The 16425-nt window shown below is 36.3% G+C and overlaps 1 protein-coding gene across 16 annotated transcripts in view; it reads left to right on the top strand.

The window, feature by feature from the left end:
• FAM13A (family with sequence similarity 13 member A) overlaps positions 1-16425 on the top strand; it is a 367080-nt gene that overhangs the window by 303816 nt on the left and 46839 nt on the right. For 15 of the 16 annotated variants that reach the window (XM_010334789.3, XM_010334792.3, XM_074396438.1 and 12 more), the window contains 3 exons: positions 820-861; positions 3506-3685; positions 9433-9619. In XM_010334789.3, the coding sequence (XP_010333091.2) occupies positions 820-861; positions 3506-3685; positions 9433-9619 (409 nt within the window). The remainder of the gene's footprint in view (positions 1-819; positions 862-3505; positions 3686-9432; positions 9620-16425) is intronic. The other variant, XM_074396437.1, reaches the window with a different exon arrangement.

Raw genomic sequence — 16425 nt, 5'->3', positions numbered from 1 at the left:
CCAGCCCCCATACTCATTGTAGTTATGTGAACATAAGTGCAGCCAGGAGGGCGAAGGTTCTGAAGGGTGCTAACCTGATAGTGTTTTGTAATTTTATCATTCTACTTTATGTTGACCACTTCTCAGTACTTTTAAAAGAATTCAGGCTTTAGAAAAATAGGAAAGTAATGAAAGTTTGTAAGTGTGCAACAAAAACATTATAAATTAGATGTTAAGCTGAAGCATTACAAAACTTGAGATGATTTCCATCCTAAGAAACTTAGGAAGAAAATGTGGCTTTGAAAAAATAGTTTAGAAATAGTCATATAGAAAACAATACTGGTTCCTTGTTCTGTAACCCTGTGGTCACCAGTGCCCTCTGCCTGTTCAGAGCAGAGTTTTAGAAAGATGTTCTGTCTTCTGGCCTAAGAGGAGAAGGAAGGGAATGGATTTGGGTTGGGGAAGGATAGAAATAGGTAAATTGGGTGGCAGGAAGGCAGTTGGCGACAACTAATATTTTAGGAAAATGAAAAGACCTTGAACTAGAGCTGCAATAGCAATAGGGTGACAGCTAAGAGACGGTTTTCCAAATTTAGTTATAGAATTGTCTGCCATGGACATATTTAAAGGGAGAAAAAGTCACTGTTAAAAGCAACCAAGGCTATCTCAATTTCCAGATACAAGCGACAATGAACATGTTTCATTAGATGGTTAAACATTGTTTGAGGATCACTTGGGACTGAGCTAATTTCTTTTGGCCTGAGGTCCCCTTCAGATGTTTGATTTGTCATCTCTGATTTTTCCTCTAACCTGACTTTCTTTCTGTTTGCTTTTCTGCAGTGCTCATGTACCCCAAGTCAGCAATGTGTCTACCACCGGAGAGTAAGTTATTTGGGTTGGGTTTTGAGGTTTGGAGTTCGTTTGTTTTTTTTAATGCCCTCTTCCACTTATTAAGCAGAAGAGAAAAAAAAAGCAACTCTAATGGTACAGTATTGGAAGATTAAGATAATAAGCAGCCAGTGACTTTTAAACTATATGGAGGAGAGGGCTACTTAGATATTCTTACGTGTGTATTCCTACAGACAACTCCAACATTGGAAAATATGAGCTTTGTGTTTACTTCATTAAAATAATGCCAGTATCAATTAATATTTACAAGTAATCCCATGTGCTTTGGCAGGCATCTTGCAGTGGAGAATATAATTAAAGGTTAAAGCATTAACCATGTCTTTACTCCTACTCAGTTCATTTGTCTGAGTCTACATTGACTGAGTGCCTGCAACATGCCAGGCGCCTCTTAGATGTGTAATGTCAAAGAAGCCATGGGCCGTCTTCAGGGATGTGACAGTCTAATAGGGATGCACAAAAGCAAATTAGTGATGGCAACAAGTCCCTGGTCCAGAGGGCAGTGGCAGAGCTCTCTTAATTATGTCATCACATGCCTTTTCCTCCAAAGTCTTCCATTGACACTTAGGCTAAATCTAAGCTCCAGTTATCAGTCCTTGCCGGCGCCTCTGACCGTATTGATCATTACAATTCAGCCACATGACCTGCTGTTCCCAGGGAGGGCCAACCTTATTGCTGCCTCAGAGGCTTTGTGTTCGCTGCTCCTCAGTCTAGCCAGAGCTTTCCTACCATTCACTCCTTGTTCAAATGTCATCTTATCCAGGATTCTATTCGTGACTACCCATATTCACTTGCCACCACTTTACTCAATGTTTTAGAGAACTTATTACTATTGGAAATTACATTTTTTTTTAAATTTCTCTATCTTGCCCTACAGGAATGTAAGCTCTGTAAACATACGGAGCTCGTCTCTCATGTTCATTGCTATCCTCCCTACCGCCTAGAAAAGTGCCTGGCATATATTAGACACTAAATAAATATTCATCGAATGACAGAACAGCTCCTTGCCCACATATGTTTCCATCACACCTACCTGTTCTCCTTACTTGCTGGGACGTGAGGAGGCCTTTTTGGAGAATCTTCTCTTGGCAAAGATCAGGTGTAGGAGGTGGGGAAGATGTGGGGTGAGAGGGAGAAGAGATAAGAGCTAGAAGAAGCACTAGTTAGAATGAATTTGGATCTAACAGGATGGATTTCCATTCTTTTAATTCCTTGTTGGGAGAGAAAACAGAGGGAAGGGCTGACTTCCTTTGGCTTTGTCCATTTCGAAGACATTCAAGAAGCGCACCAAGGCTGACATGTTCTTGCCTTTTTCCCTTCCTGATAACCTTTCTTTTGTGTCTTCTATAGCCTGGAAACAGTGCAGGGTTGTTCTGTTTAGGTATTTCAGTTTCATCTAGATGTTTGGTATGTTGTAAGAAGCCACCTCTGATTTTATGCATTTTATGGCTTCCTCATGAATATGTTATTTCTATATTATGTACATCTCTTATGTGTATATTAATTTACTCACAATCCTCTGTACTGTGATTAAATAATCTTGAATCATTTGAGACATGGAGTTCTATATATAAAAGTTCTAATGCCTAAGTTAATTGGACTGTACTTCCTCATTGTCTTAATATATTTTAATACAATTTGAATGACTATAAAACTGCATTTGAAAAATCTGAAATTAGTTGTCAAACTCATTTTACTTAGGTAAATGCTACTTCTCAGCCCAAGAATTTAGACTACATATATATATATATATATATATATATATATATATATATATGTGGTTCTTTTTCAAGCAGAGAAAAACATAGTTTGAGGAGTCTAAGCTAAGAGCTTTTCATACCAGCTTATTTGGAAGTAATGTGGTACTAAAAGAAGGTTTACACACCTTGAAAGATTCTATAGCTTTAACAATGATTCCATTTATAGCTTATCACGCATTCTTTTCAGCCCTTGTGCTTATCTGTTTTCCTCAGGTTGAACAAAGTAAATCTGTCCTTCCAACTTCAATATGTTTTGAGGTGTTTGCATGAATATAACTTCAATTATAAACATCACAAATTAACTGAATAGCAGTTAGGAAAGATTATGCCATGTTGTTAGAAGTTCTAATTGTTCTGGTGAGTTTTCTTCCCCAATAGCATTATTTTCATATAATTTTGTCTTGGATTCTAAATAGGCATCATAAAGTTATTTGTGCAGGTTTGCTTTTCAGATCACTCTCTCTTCCTCTGTAGAGTTGGTATGAAATTGCCTCTGTAAGAATAGGTCTATTATTATTCTGTGAGGGCAAGAAAAAAATCTTTTCTGTCTTCCTTATATTAATTGACTCCTGTTTCCGGAGTGCCTCATAATTGTTGCTAGACTTGCCATGAGCAGTTCAGCAGTACTAAATTCACAAAAATGAGAAACATTTATTAAACTGGCAGAATTGTTTTAGTTTTGTTTTTAACACATAATGCAGATATTTTTTAGATTAATGCCTCATCATCTCTTTTTGCTCGTGAAGTTTTAAAGACCTTCTGTTGGAAATACAGACATTCCCATAACTGTAGGCACATGTTTTTTAAGGCGATCACTAATGAACTTGACTGCTTGAATGACTCTGCATTCTTTTTGCCAGACTCTTAGAAAGAACCATCCGATCAGCTGTCGAACAACATCTTTTTGATGTTAATAACTCTGGAGGTCAGAGTTCAGAGGACTCAGAATCGGGAACACCACCAGCATCTTCTGCCACATCTGCCAGACAGCGACGCCGCCAGTCCAAGGAGCAGGATGAGGTTCGACGTGGGAGAGACAAGTGAGTTGGCGCTGATTCTTCCTCTTACTTGGATTTTCTCTTCTTTTTAAAAATATACACCCAAATTAGTCATGTGTTATAGTCAACCTCCTGGTTTTCTCCCATTTCAATATTTAGGTTAAAACTTGAAGAGTTTTCAGTTTAACCATTCTAAACTTAGCTACATTTGAAAATTCATAGGTGATCGCATAAATATTTGCTTTTCATCCAGACATTTGGTATGTTGTTGGAAGCCACCTCTGATTGAATACACTCTATGGCTTCCTTATAAATATCTTAGTTAGAGGGATTCCGAACCATGGGCAGAGAAAGTAACCATATGCTTGCCCAGAGGTTTTTTTTTCTTGCTAGGCAACATTAGGTTGGCTATTAGACTCGTTTATGAAGCAGCAGATTTCTCCATTATATTTATGTGATTAAATAGTCAGATGTCACTATAATACTCTGGTATTTGTTCATGTTTTAGTATAATAAAGGTTGGGCTGAAATCTACTCAAAAAAATGAAAAGCTTAAGTTCTTCATTATAATAATCACTAATTTTAAGGCATTCCCATAATATGAATATTAAGAATAGTATTACATAGAGCTTTATTGTCCATTAAAAAAGATTTAGCAAAATATAGATGAACAATTACCAGTCATATTATTTAATAATCATGATTTAAATTTTCAAGGAAAATAAGTTTATGTAGATAATAGACTATACGAGTATTGATATATTTTCCCTGAAAGTTCCAAGGTTATTTTTATTGACTGTAGCCGTTAGCCTTTCTGTGGTTGTTTTGAACTCCTTATTAAATGTCAAAAACTAAACCGAACCAGACTTTAATCTCCCGCATTCTTTTTCTTTCTTTTCTTTTTTAATTTTTATTAATATGTAATATTTGTAAACCTCTCATTCTCATTCTTTTTCACCTAGACTCATAATCTACATTAAACCCTTTGTGGAAAAAGGAAAAAAACTTGTTTTGCTTAAAGAAAAACACAAAAGATAAACAGTATACATAAGTCTCATGCTGTATCTCACTGAGTTGTTTAAGGGCTATATTAGGAAATGTAATTTTAGAAATAAAGCAGTATCAATAATATAACCCACTGATTTAAAATAAATTTTCTTGGCGCTGGTGGATAGAATAGTTGTAATACTCCATTTAGAAAAATAGGAAAATTATAATAGAGGAGATATTTACATTTCTCCTATGGCATTGCATGAGATATTTACATTTAAAATTAGCTACTGGCATGTTTATAAAAAGCATTAAGAAGTATAATTAGTTTGTATACTACCTCTAATGTGTTATACAGAAAGCACAAATTATTCTTATCTTCTGCCTCATTTTTTGCTGAGGAGTATGTAGCCACACTTTGCATTTTAAAAATATCCTCAGTGTGTCACGATATCCTGCTTTCCACCCTCTGTTTGGACAGAGGGCTAGCAGGTGGGAGTGGGAAGTCGTGGGGAGCAGGACAGAGAGAACAGAGAGTGATGGTGCTGATGGTGGATGCTTGGCATCTTGAATCTTGGAGTACAAACAACATCTAATCCGGCACACTATGACACAATTGTGTCTTCATAGTCCTTCAACTCCCAGCGCACACTGAATGGCTTCTCTTAGCTCTCCAGGTCTTTGGAAGAGTGAGACCCTTATCTCTCAAAGCCCCAGATCCGCTAATTTTGTCTGACCCAGCTTTGACCACAGGCCAGTAGTTATTTCCTACAACCCTCTCCCCTCAGCTTCATGCTGGGTTCTGTCATCCTTTCACTCGCCTTCCTTGATCCAGCGTTCTCATTCCACTTGTTTCCTCCCAGGTCTACTCCTTTCCTTTTGCTCACCTGCTTGTTTAAAATACTTTTCCAGCAGGCTGATTCTTTCAGTATCTCCATTTTGGTCTCAAATTTCTCTTTTAACTTTCCTTTTAATGAGCCACCATAAAGATCCTCTCCAAAATCTCCAGGAGAGTCATGAACATGTCATAAATTATAAGAAGGTCAAGAATCCCAAATACAGCCTATAGTCAATGGATTTGTCACAGTATATGCTTATATACAATTGATTCATTTAAGATTTGTCACAAGGCTTTACTCAAAAAATAAAGATTAAGCTAGGCTGTAATATTCTATTCAAAACTATAAGCATTATGAAATGGTTAAAAAGGATTTAGAAACATAGAAATCTGTATTAGTATCTATTATTTTGCCTCTAGTAACTTAGAGATGCAACCAATTAAAAATTGTTCTTGAAGAAGCTAGTAATGACTATATTTCAAGATGAGCAAAAGAGTCAGTAAAGTCATACTAAAGTCATTATGGCCAATTTTTGAAATAGCAGTAGCAAAGATAGACAAAGACTACAAATACTTCATTCATAGGTCGAAATGATTTGTTATTTGTCTGAATTCGTAAGGAAATATAATCAGACCTATATTACTGTTTGCTGCAATAAAAACATAAAAGTTTAAACATAAAATCTTCATTATATAAAAAGATTCAACTAAATTCATTTACTAAAAAAATCTACCATCTGCCAAGTTTACAGAAATGTGAAATTTTGGTCATGGGTATATGGAAGTTTGTTGTGATAGTTTCTCTACTTCTGTATATATTTGAAAAAATTTATAATAAATATTTTTTAAAAGCAAAGCATCATTTAAGTGAAAATGGTTTTCAATGTTCGAAAAACACAACGAATTGGAAAACTGATTCAAATATTTCTTTATTATATAAAGACTATATTAAAATTCTACTGCAAAGTGAAAGAAAAGCAGGCTATATTCAGGGAATAATAAATAGTTCAGCATTGCCAGGATACTAACTAGGTATGCAGGGGTGAGGAGAAAATCCTGAAAAAATATGGAAATAAATCTAGATAATCAAAGTGAGAGGTCCAGAAATCTAAGTTCAGTCAAATCCAAGTTATGTCAAATATGAGGCAAGTAATCTGACAGATTATTGCAGGAAGGAATTGAGTACACCTGCTCCATCTAAGATTAGATTTAAAGAAATACAACCATGTGTTTTAGACAGAGCTGTATCTAAATAAAGTACCTCCAAACTCTTCAACAGTGATAATTGAGCACCCAGTACGATAAGGTGCTACGATGATGAAAAACAGATACTGCACGCAGCCTCATGGATCTAGAGTGAAACTGAAATTAAAGTTCAACAAAATGAAGTAGAAGAGACGTGAATGCACATAAAAGCAAGGACTTTCCTTTGGGGAGTACAGGATTTGCACATGAACACAACAGCATGGTCAGATTTTCATGTATCTATTTTGACAGGATTTATTCTAGTCATTCATTTGCTATTCAAAAAGATCATAAACTTTGCTTTCTTGTTTTTAAAAATAGTTTTTAGCTATTGTCTTTAGTCTACTTGGGTTGTCATGATAAAATACAACAGAAATTTATCTTCTGACAGTTCTAGAAACTAGAAGTTTCGAGGTCAAGGTACCAGTGGTGTCAGTTTCTGGTGAGGCCTCTCACAATGGCATGCAGATGACCACCTTGTTGCTATGTCCACACATGCCCCTTCCTCTGTGCGCACTCTCCTGATGTTTCTCCCTCTTCTTACAAGGACATTAGCCCTGTTGGATTAGGGTCCCACCCTTACGACTCTTTTAACCTTTTTTACCTCCTTAAAGGCCCTGTCTCTGAATACGGTCACATTGGGGATTAGGACTTCCAAATGTGAATTTTGAGTGTACATAAGTAGTCCATAATAGCTTTCAAACATAAAAAGTCCTCAATTTTAAAGTTATAATTGGGGCCAGGAACGGTGGCTCACCCCTGTAATCGCAGCACTTTGGGAGGTCAAGGCAGGTGGATCACTTGAGACCAGGAGTTTGACAATAGCCTGGCCAATATGATGAAACTCCATCTCTACTAAAAATACAAAAATTAGCCCAAGTGGTGGTGCACACCTGTAGTCCCAGCTACTCAGGAGGCTGAGGCAGGAGAATTGCTTGAACCTGGGAGGCAGAGGTTGCAGTGAGCCGAGACTATACCACTGCACTACAGATTAGGCAACAGCGGAAGACTGTCTCCAAAAATAAAAATAAAAATGAAGAAAAAAGTTACAATTGGACATATACCCCAAGAGCTAGGTTAATGAGTACAAAAACATAATTAGAAAAAGACCTAGTATTTGGTAGGATAACAGGGTGATTAGAGTCAAAAATAAATTAATTGTACATTAAAAATATCTAAAAGAGTATAATTGGATGGTAACACAAAGATTAAATGCTTGATGGAATGGATACTCAATTTACCTTGGTGTAATTATGATGTATTGTATGCTTGGATCAAAATATCTCATGTACCCCGTAAGTATATACACCTACTATGTACCCACAAAAATTAAAAATAAATAATAAATAAATAAAAAAGAAACAGAAAAAAATAAGGCTAGGAAAACTATGAAGAGTGATAAGAAGATAGAATTAAAATAGTAAAACAATTTTTGAGTTTTAGAATTAGACCAAATGCATCCAGCCCCCGACAGGAGGTACTGCTCTCAGTGCGTGGAGGGGAGAGACTGAGGAGCGTGTGCATGCGTATTTGTGTTTCCATTTAGTCCCTATCAGCTTTTCTTCCTAGCTTCAATTACTTTGTGCTTAGACTATCTCTTACAAATGTGCATAAATCTTTTATATAATTTTACTAAATATATATATATATTCACATTAAAGTTGTAGGAAAAAAACTAAAATATAGTGTTAAAAATTACCAAAGATAGTGTAACTTTGAAAATATTATGATTCTACTTAATTCATAATTTTGCCTCTGTTACAACCTGTCCAAAGATATGAATTTAGATTGCAGAACAAATATTTAATGTTATCTTTCATTTTGGGATATGGTTGAGCCAATAGTAAAATATGGTATCTATTTTTACTCTTTAGAATTCATTAATTTCAAGATACAGTTTTAGGTGTTTAGGTACATTAACTTAGTCATACCATGAAGGAGAGTAAAATCTCATTTATTTGTTCCTTACCAAGCTGTGGTGCTGTGCTGATGGTTTCATTTGTGCCACGATATTGTTTCTTTTTTTTTTTTAATTCAGTTTGCTAATTTACTATTGTGAAAACCTATTATAGGAATGCTTAAGATATTAATACTTAAAACTGTTTCATGAACGTCAGATGAATTAAATTCTAGAATTATGGCATTTATAGACATTTATATCTACTTCTACAAGTACCTCATGAGAGATGTCTGTATTGGGAAGTAACATCCAGATTTCAGTTCAAATGCTTTGTATTCTATAGTTTTATTAATTTATATGATTCCTACTAAGATTCTTAAGAGTTCAGTGAGATTGAAATACACATTTCTACACTAAAATTGAAGATATAATTTCTTTTCAGATTTCTCTCCATACGTTGTATTAATTTGTAAACTTTAAATATATATATTAACATCTGTGAATAAGGAAATTTCTGTATAAACTTGCACTGGTCTCCTGTTTGAATACAGATTGCTTTTGGTGAAATACAAAAGCTGTCCATTGGTAGAAACAGCCGTTGCCAATTTGCCTCTAGGAATCATTTCTCTTTCAATGTGATTTATTTGGCACCAAGCAGTCCCAGGAGTGGCACTCTGCTCAGATTTTGATCAGATATGCAAACTGGAATTTTTGGGCACTCTTTGGATTTTCTATGTACGATATGATGTAGTTGGAATATCATTAAATGATCATTAGAGCTTTTAAAATAAAATTAAGCTTTTTTCTTAATTCAAGGGGACTTATCAACAAAGAAAATATTCCTTCTGGGTTCAACAACCTTGATGATTGTATTTTGAATACTCAGGAAGTCGAAAAAGTACACGAAAACACTTCTGGTTGTGTTGGAGAAAGGAGCAAGCCTAAACGTCAGAAATCCAGTACTAAACTTTCTGAGCTCCATGACAATCAATACGGTCTTGTGGTAAGTGACTGTGTCTATAAAATTTTACTTGTTAGGAAATATTACATCTCTTTTCTTTGCTTTGTAAAAAAGTAAAAAGCAATTTTAGTCTTCAGTTTTATAACATTATAGAATATGAGTTCTGAAAGAGACCTTAGAGCTACTAAGTATACATATTTGTATTTCTTTTTAATAAATACAAAAATTAAGGCTGAGAAATATTACATTGTTCAAAGGAACAAGAGACAGCACACACTCTGATTTCCATTTATTTCTTTCTCATAGTTTCAAGCATTTTTAAATTTTGTTTCTAAAATAAAATTGTTCATAAAGCATTTTTTCTTCTTGTTCCCGATTCTATTTGTTGTATCTAAAAGAATATGTTTTACAAATTAATGAATGAACTTAAAGCAAGGTGAAATACACAGTGAAAGAGGGTCAGCTATCTTCGTGTTCAGAAATCACTTCATGTTCAGAAATTTAGTTTCAAATCTAAACTCTTTTAAAGTATTTTCTTCCAAGTTAATCAGGAACAAAAAGAAATTAATCCCCTACATAGTTGCCTCAGAGCTGAATCCTGGATCATTAATTCAATGCATAGTATAAGTTTTTACAAGTGATTTAATCAATAGCTAAATACTTTTCAGTGTAGCTATTAACACTCATCATTCCTTTTCCTTTATGTGTTAGTTTCTCTGAAAAATAAGCAACAACGTCTGTCCCTTTAGCTTAAAAAAACAAAACAAAACAAAACAAAAAAACCCAAAATCTGGAGATAAGTTTTATAACATGACATGAACTAGAATCCCTAATAAAAATAAGCAATATCCTCTCCTACTGTTTGGTGTGCAGATCCTCTGATGTACTTTGTCTCTGACCAGTTTTTAGCTCCATGCTGGGTTTTTCATACATTCAACAAAATTCATGGGCCACCTATTTTCTCATTGTCAATTTCTGCATGTGCTCGGAGAAGATTTCTCATTTTTCCATAAGCAAAACATGCATAAGTGCAAATCGAGGGGTTTTCCCCCCATAATTTCTTGATGCATTGTTTCTGGAAGTAAACTAATCAGCTGGAATAGACAGAAATAATAATCATCATCCACCTCAGACTTACGTCTGATATGGTTCTCAAAATAAAGAATTTAAAGTTTAGAATCATGACACGCTTTTTTTTCTTAACACTGATGGTTTCATTTTTGTTGTTAAAAGTAAATATTTAAATTAAATGATATTAAGTTCACTAGCTCTTCATTTGGCCCATGGTTTGCTTATCTGCCAGAGAGAGATCTGGTGACTAACAGTCTGAGACTTGGCTTTATAGTGTGAAAAGAAGCTATGAAGCAGGCTTCTCAGTTTGAATCCCTTTTTACATTCATTGAGCCCATTAATTTTTCCACCAGGAATAGTGTCTTAAGTTAGTTAGATGGTAATCATTCATAGAAGTGGAAAAGTACATTTACTCCTCAGAATATTTGTTTACTGACAAAACTATGGACATGGTCTGTGCTGAAAACCATTGGGATGGAAGGTATTCCATTTGGGGTTTTTTATGTGAAAGAATTTGCTCCTACCTCAGTTGCCAGTTTCCGCATTCCAGGATTGTGCATGTCACATGTGAGCTCAGTGGACCGTGTCCTTATTGCAATGAATAATTTAAAACCCTGCCAATACAATTTAGAAGAAGAATTTCCTCATCTGTAAACTGAGGGTGTTCTCCAAGATGTTTTCTAACTCTCATATTCCATGAATTTAAAAATCTAATCTTTGCAAATAACCACAAAGCAAAGAGCCAGGGAACACAACAGCGACTAGTATTGAGACTACGTCCTGAAAGTTCAGTTGTGTATCTTCGCTTCCCCTTTGATTTTAACCTTCTAATTTTACTTTCCCCAACTTCCTCCAAAACCTTTCCCTAGCGCATTTTAAGTTCTTTACTTCTGAACAAACATTTGTTTCTATAGCTTAAAAAAATTATACATAATTATATGTCTTCTGTGTGGCAGGAAATAGTTTAGATCCTGTGGATACAGTAGTGAGAAAAACAGGTAACAATTCCTGCCTTCCTGGAGCTGACATTCCAGTCAGGGAGACAGACAATAACCAAGATAAACAAGTAAAGAATAAAGTATATTAGATAGTGGTAACAACTAGAAAGAAAAGATATGCAGGGAATGGGGGCAGGAACTGTGAGGGGGCAGGGGATGCAGTTTTAAAGGAAATAATCAGGGGAGACCTCTCCAAGAATTTGACACTTGAATATAAAGAACTAGAGGAAGTAAGGAAGCAAGGCTTACTGATGTCATGGCAGGTGCCAGGACTCTGAGGCAGTTGTTTTCTGGAGTATTCAAGGAACCACAGAGGTACCATTATGGTTGGAAAAGAGTGAACAAAGTGAAAGAGGTAATGGAAAGGCAGGGCAGATTAAATAGGTCCTCGAAGATCATTTAAGGACCCCTCCTTTATTCTGGGTGACATGAGAAGCCATTGTGTTCTCAGTAGAGCAGTGCTCTGACTTACTTAAATTTGGTGATGCTTTGTTGAAAATAGTAAGCAGGCAAGGGCAGAAGCAGAGAGACCAGTTAGGAAGCATTATGGTCATCTGGGTTTGAGATGATGATGGCTTGAACTGAGGTGATACAAAAGCCAGCCATATGGACTCTCGAGCTGTACACTGCACTGGTCCAGGGAACACCATTCCCATCAACTAAAACATGAATGGTTTCCCCTGGAGTTGTGCGCTGCAGTAGTCATGAGGTGGGGGTAAGAAAGTGGATGTATTTGAAGACAGAATTGACAAGATCATCTGATAGATTCAATGTGGGATAGGAAAGCAAGAGAGGAGTCAAAAGACGATTCCAAGATTTTTGTCCTGAGCAGCCAGGAGATTGGTGTTGCCAATTTACTCAGCTGAGGAAGACAGAAGTTTTGGGAATCATATCCTAAGTTCAGTTTCTGACATGGAAGGATTGAGCTGCCCATTAGACATCTAAGGGGAGAGAGATTAGAGAGGCAGCCGCGCTTATGCGAGAATGTCCTCCTTAGAGATATAAATGTGGGAGTCATGAGCATTATAAATGATATTTAAAGCCAGTACACTGGCTGAGATAACCAAGGGAGTGAATATGGATAGAAAAAGCCTTCACAAAAGGCCTTGACACAGAATGGGGAGACAAGAAAGCAGCAGAGGAAACTTAAGAAGCAGCAGCCAGAATAGTCAAAGAAAAATGAGGTAAGTTTGGTGTCTTAGAAGCCAAGTAACCAAGGGTCTCAAAAAGGAAGGAGAATCAGATGAAAACTGAGAGTTCGACCATTGAAATTAGCAAAATGTAGCTCTCTGGTGATCTTAGTAAGAACGGTATTGGTAGAATGATGGCAGCAAGAGCCATTTTCAAGAGAAGATGGTAGGAGAGTAATTGAAGACAGTGAATAATGGCCTTATGGTGATCTTGCTGGCCCAAGCACAGATAAAGAGGAGAATATGGTGTAAACCTGGAAAAGCATCTTACAGATTTGGTGTCTTTATGGTGAGAACTATCTGGCTCCTTTCTCCCTCTGTCCTTTTGCCTCTTGAGGATATCATGACCAGCCAAGACTGAGAGATGATAGATAATTCAGAGCTCAGAAATCAGGGGCAGGGAGGTACCAGTCTGGGTATCAGACTGCACTGCCTTATCTTGAATTATTGCCACAATCCCAACCTTTCCCTTTCCTTAAACCCCAGGCTTACATCTGTGCCCTTTCTTCTCTCTCAGAAGAAAACCTTACCTCCTCTTTGACTTTGAAGAGCTGAAATAACCGGCTTCTGTTTCTACTTCCCTCACTTCGCTTCAAAATTTCTCTAGCTCTCTGCCTGTTCTATTTGCTTACCTGCTCAAATGACAAAGTAAGTTTCCTAAATTATAAGGCTAACCTCTAAGGTGAAAAGTATCTTTAGAAATTCTGTTTTCTACATCCATCTCCCAGACCCCCTGACATGTACATACAAACGTATTTACACATACACACTTCTCTCGTAGCTCATCTCCACTGGCCTAGAAAAAAGTCTGTTTATCCCCAAACTTCCTCTCTAGGGCATGCATTTTATCCAATAATCCTACTTCTGCTACTTTGTTCTAGGTCATCATTTTTTTTTTTTAAGACAGAGTCTCACTCTGTTGCCAGGCTGGAATGCAGTGGCGCAATTCCACTCACTGCAGCCTCTGCCTACCAGATTCAAGCGATTCTCCTGCCTCGGCCTCCTGAGTAGCTGGGGTTACAGGCACATAACACTATGCAAAACTAATTTTTGTATTTTAGTAGAGATGGGATTTCACCATGTTGGTGAGGCTGCTTCCAAACTCCTGACCTCAAGTAATCCACCCACCTCGGCTTCCCAAAGTGCTGGGATTATAGGCATGAGCCACCATACCCAGCCACTAGGTTCATAATCTTAAATATATATATATATATATATATATATATATATATATATATATATAAACACATGCATTAATTTTTTCACTGCAAGTCTATTTATAATTGTGGAGAATTAGAACATTTAAATGTTCTGAAATAGACGATCGGATAAGTAACATTTGTATGTTGACTCAATAAAATATTCTGCAATGGTTCAAAATTCTAGTTATGAAGATTATATAATAAAATAGAAAATATTTGACAGATTATATTTTAAGTGCTTTGCATATATTCTCAATTTTAATTCTCTGAATAATCCATAGGTAGATATTATTCCCATTCTAAACATGAGGAAAATTAAGCACAGGAGATTAAACTAAGTCACACGTAAGCAGTGGAGCTGGGATTCCACTGTACTGCCCTACAATATAAGAATAGGTTATGAAGCAATATCTATAGTGTATGCATATATATGTATGAAATATTCGTTCCTCATTCCTAGGAAAAAGGACTAAAAGTATATATAGCTAAAAGCAATTGTGTGATTAAATTATGGTGGTGACAGTAGTATTACATGTAATTGTTTCTCTTCTCTCCAGATATGTTCTGTGTGATTATATGAATTTTAGATTAGGACATTTAATATATGAAAAATAAAAACAAAGTCTTTAGGTCTCTCATTTGTAAACAACTTCCTTTAGTTTCATGTACACTCTGAAATCTCAGTCGAGGTTCAAGAAAGGAGAATAGGTCTTGCAGTCATACCTGAATTTCAGTTCCAGCTTTTTCACTTCATAGCTATGGCAAGTAAAGCATGTTACTTAGCCTTTTACTTCATCTGTAAAATAGCAGTTTTTTGTGAGACTGTGTTTTTTTGGGAGACTTAAATGCAACTTAAATGTGCTAAAGAATAGGTAAAACTGAACACAGTAAATATATTTCTGCTCTCTCTGCTCTGATGGCCAGTCTCTTTCCTTCATGATCATCACACATTTTGAACAGTCTGTACTTGTTAGTTTCAGTTCTTCTATTGTTTGTTTGTTTGTTTTGAGACGGAGTTTCACTCTTGTTGCCCAGGCTGGAGTGCAATAGCGCAATCTCGGCTCACTGAAACTTCCACCTCCTGGGTTCAAGTGATTCTCCTGCGTCAGCCTCCCGAATAGCTGGCGTTACAGGCATGCGCCACCACACCTGGCTAATTTTGTATTTTTAGTAGAGATGGGGTTTCTTCATGTTGGTCAGGCTGGTGATTTCCCCGCCTCAGCCTCTCAAAGTGCTCAGATTACAGACATGAGCCGCCATGCCCATTCTTCTTTTCTTACTTATACGTCAATTCCTATGGTCTAGATTCCAACCGCAATCCCAACCCCAACCCCAACCCTGTTCTCTACAGAACCTTTCTTCCTGTCACTACTGGTCTTTTGTGCTATGGTGCCTGTGCTATGACTTCACCTAGTCCGTGGCCTCCTCAAGTCCTTGGGGTGTTTGCTGCTTTGTGGCTCTTTCTCTGAACCCTTTTCTATGACATTGACCTCTCCTTGTCCTCATAGCACAATGACTGTTTTCTTCTTTGTTGTATCCTTCCCTGGCTAATCTCCCATAAATCATGTTTGTATTTAAATGTTACCTAGATTTTTGTCTCATATCTCTTTTCTATCTGAACTTTGAAAGCTTCTCCAGTTTCATGGTTTCAATTGTCGCCTCTCCGCAAATGGCTTACAAATTAACATTTGATAGATTCTGTCTGCAGTTCACCCCAGTGAGTACTTGAAAATCAACATGTTGAAATCAAACTCATCATCTTTTCCTCAGCCTCTTTTCCTCACAAGCGTCCCATCTGATCAATAACATTATCTCCTTAGTCATTTTCTATGTCCTTTCCTTTTTCTTAACTCCATCCTTTCTTCAACATTTCAATCATTTGTCAAATTTAGCTGATTCTGCTTTTTAAAAAGCGTTATGTGCCTCTCCTTTCCCTTTTTGCATTGCCATTACACAACTGAGGCTGTTATTATGACTAGTATAGAATATTGAAATAGCCACCCAACATATCTCCAAGCCTCTGCTCACTTTCCTCTCCAGAACATGCTATCTGCTGCTACAAAACAATTGTCTACCTAATGCAGCATTTTTTAACTGTTGTTTTCAGTGTAACACAACTCAGCAAGAACTCCTATCAAAAACTACATACATGACCATGATTTTCCAGGTGGTGTCATATATAATGTAAAAAAGCCCAATAGTGTGAACCACTGAGTTAAGATTATTTATTCCTTCAATCACACAACTAACTATATGACAAACACTATTTTCAACACTAAGGACACAATGTGATCAAAACAGACACACAGTCTGCCTTCCTGAAATTTACATTCTTATAAAATGAGATACATAAGTAAGAAATATCTAGTCAGATGGCAATGCATGCT

This window comes from Saimiri boliviensis, chromosome 3 (genome assembly GCF_048565385.1).
Source record: "Saimiri boliviensis isolate mSaiBol1 chromosome 3, mSaiBol1.pri, whole genome shotgun sequence".
In the NCBI taxonomy this organism is placed as follows: domain Eukaryota; kingdom Metazoa; phylum Chordata; class Mammalia; order Primates; family Cebidae; genus Saimiri; species Saimiri boliviensis.
The sequence above is the reverse complement of the archived record's forward strand: the minus strand, read 5'-3'. Positions and strand labels throughout refer to the sequence as shown.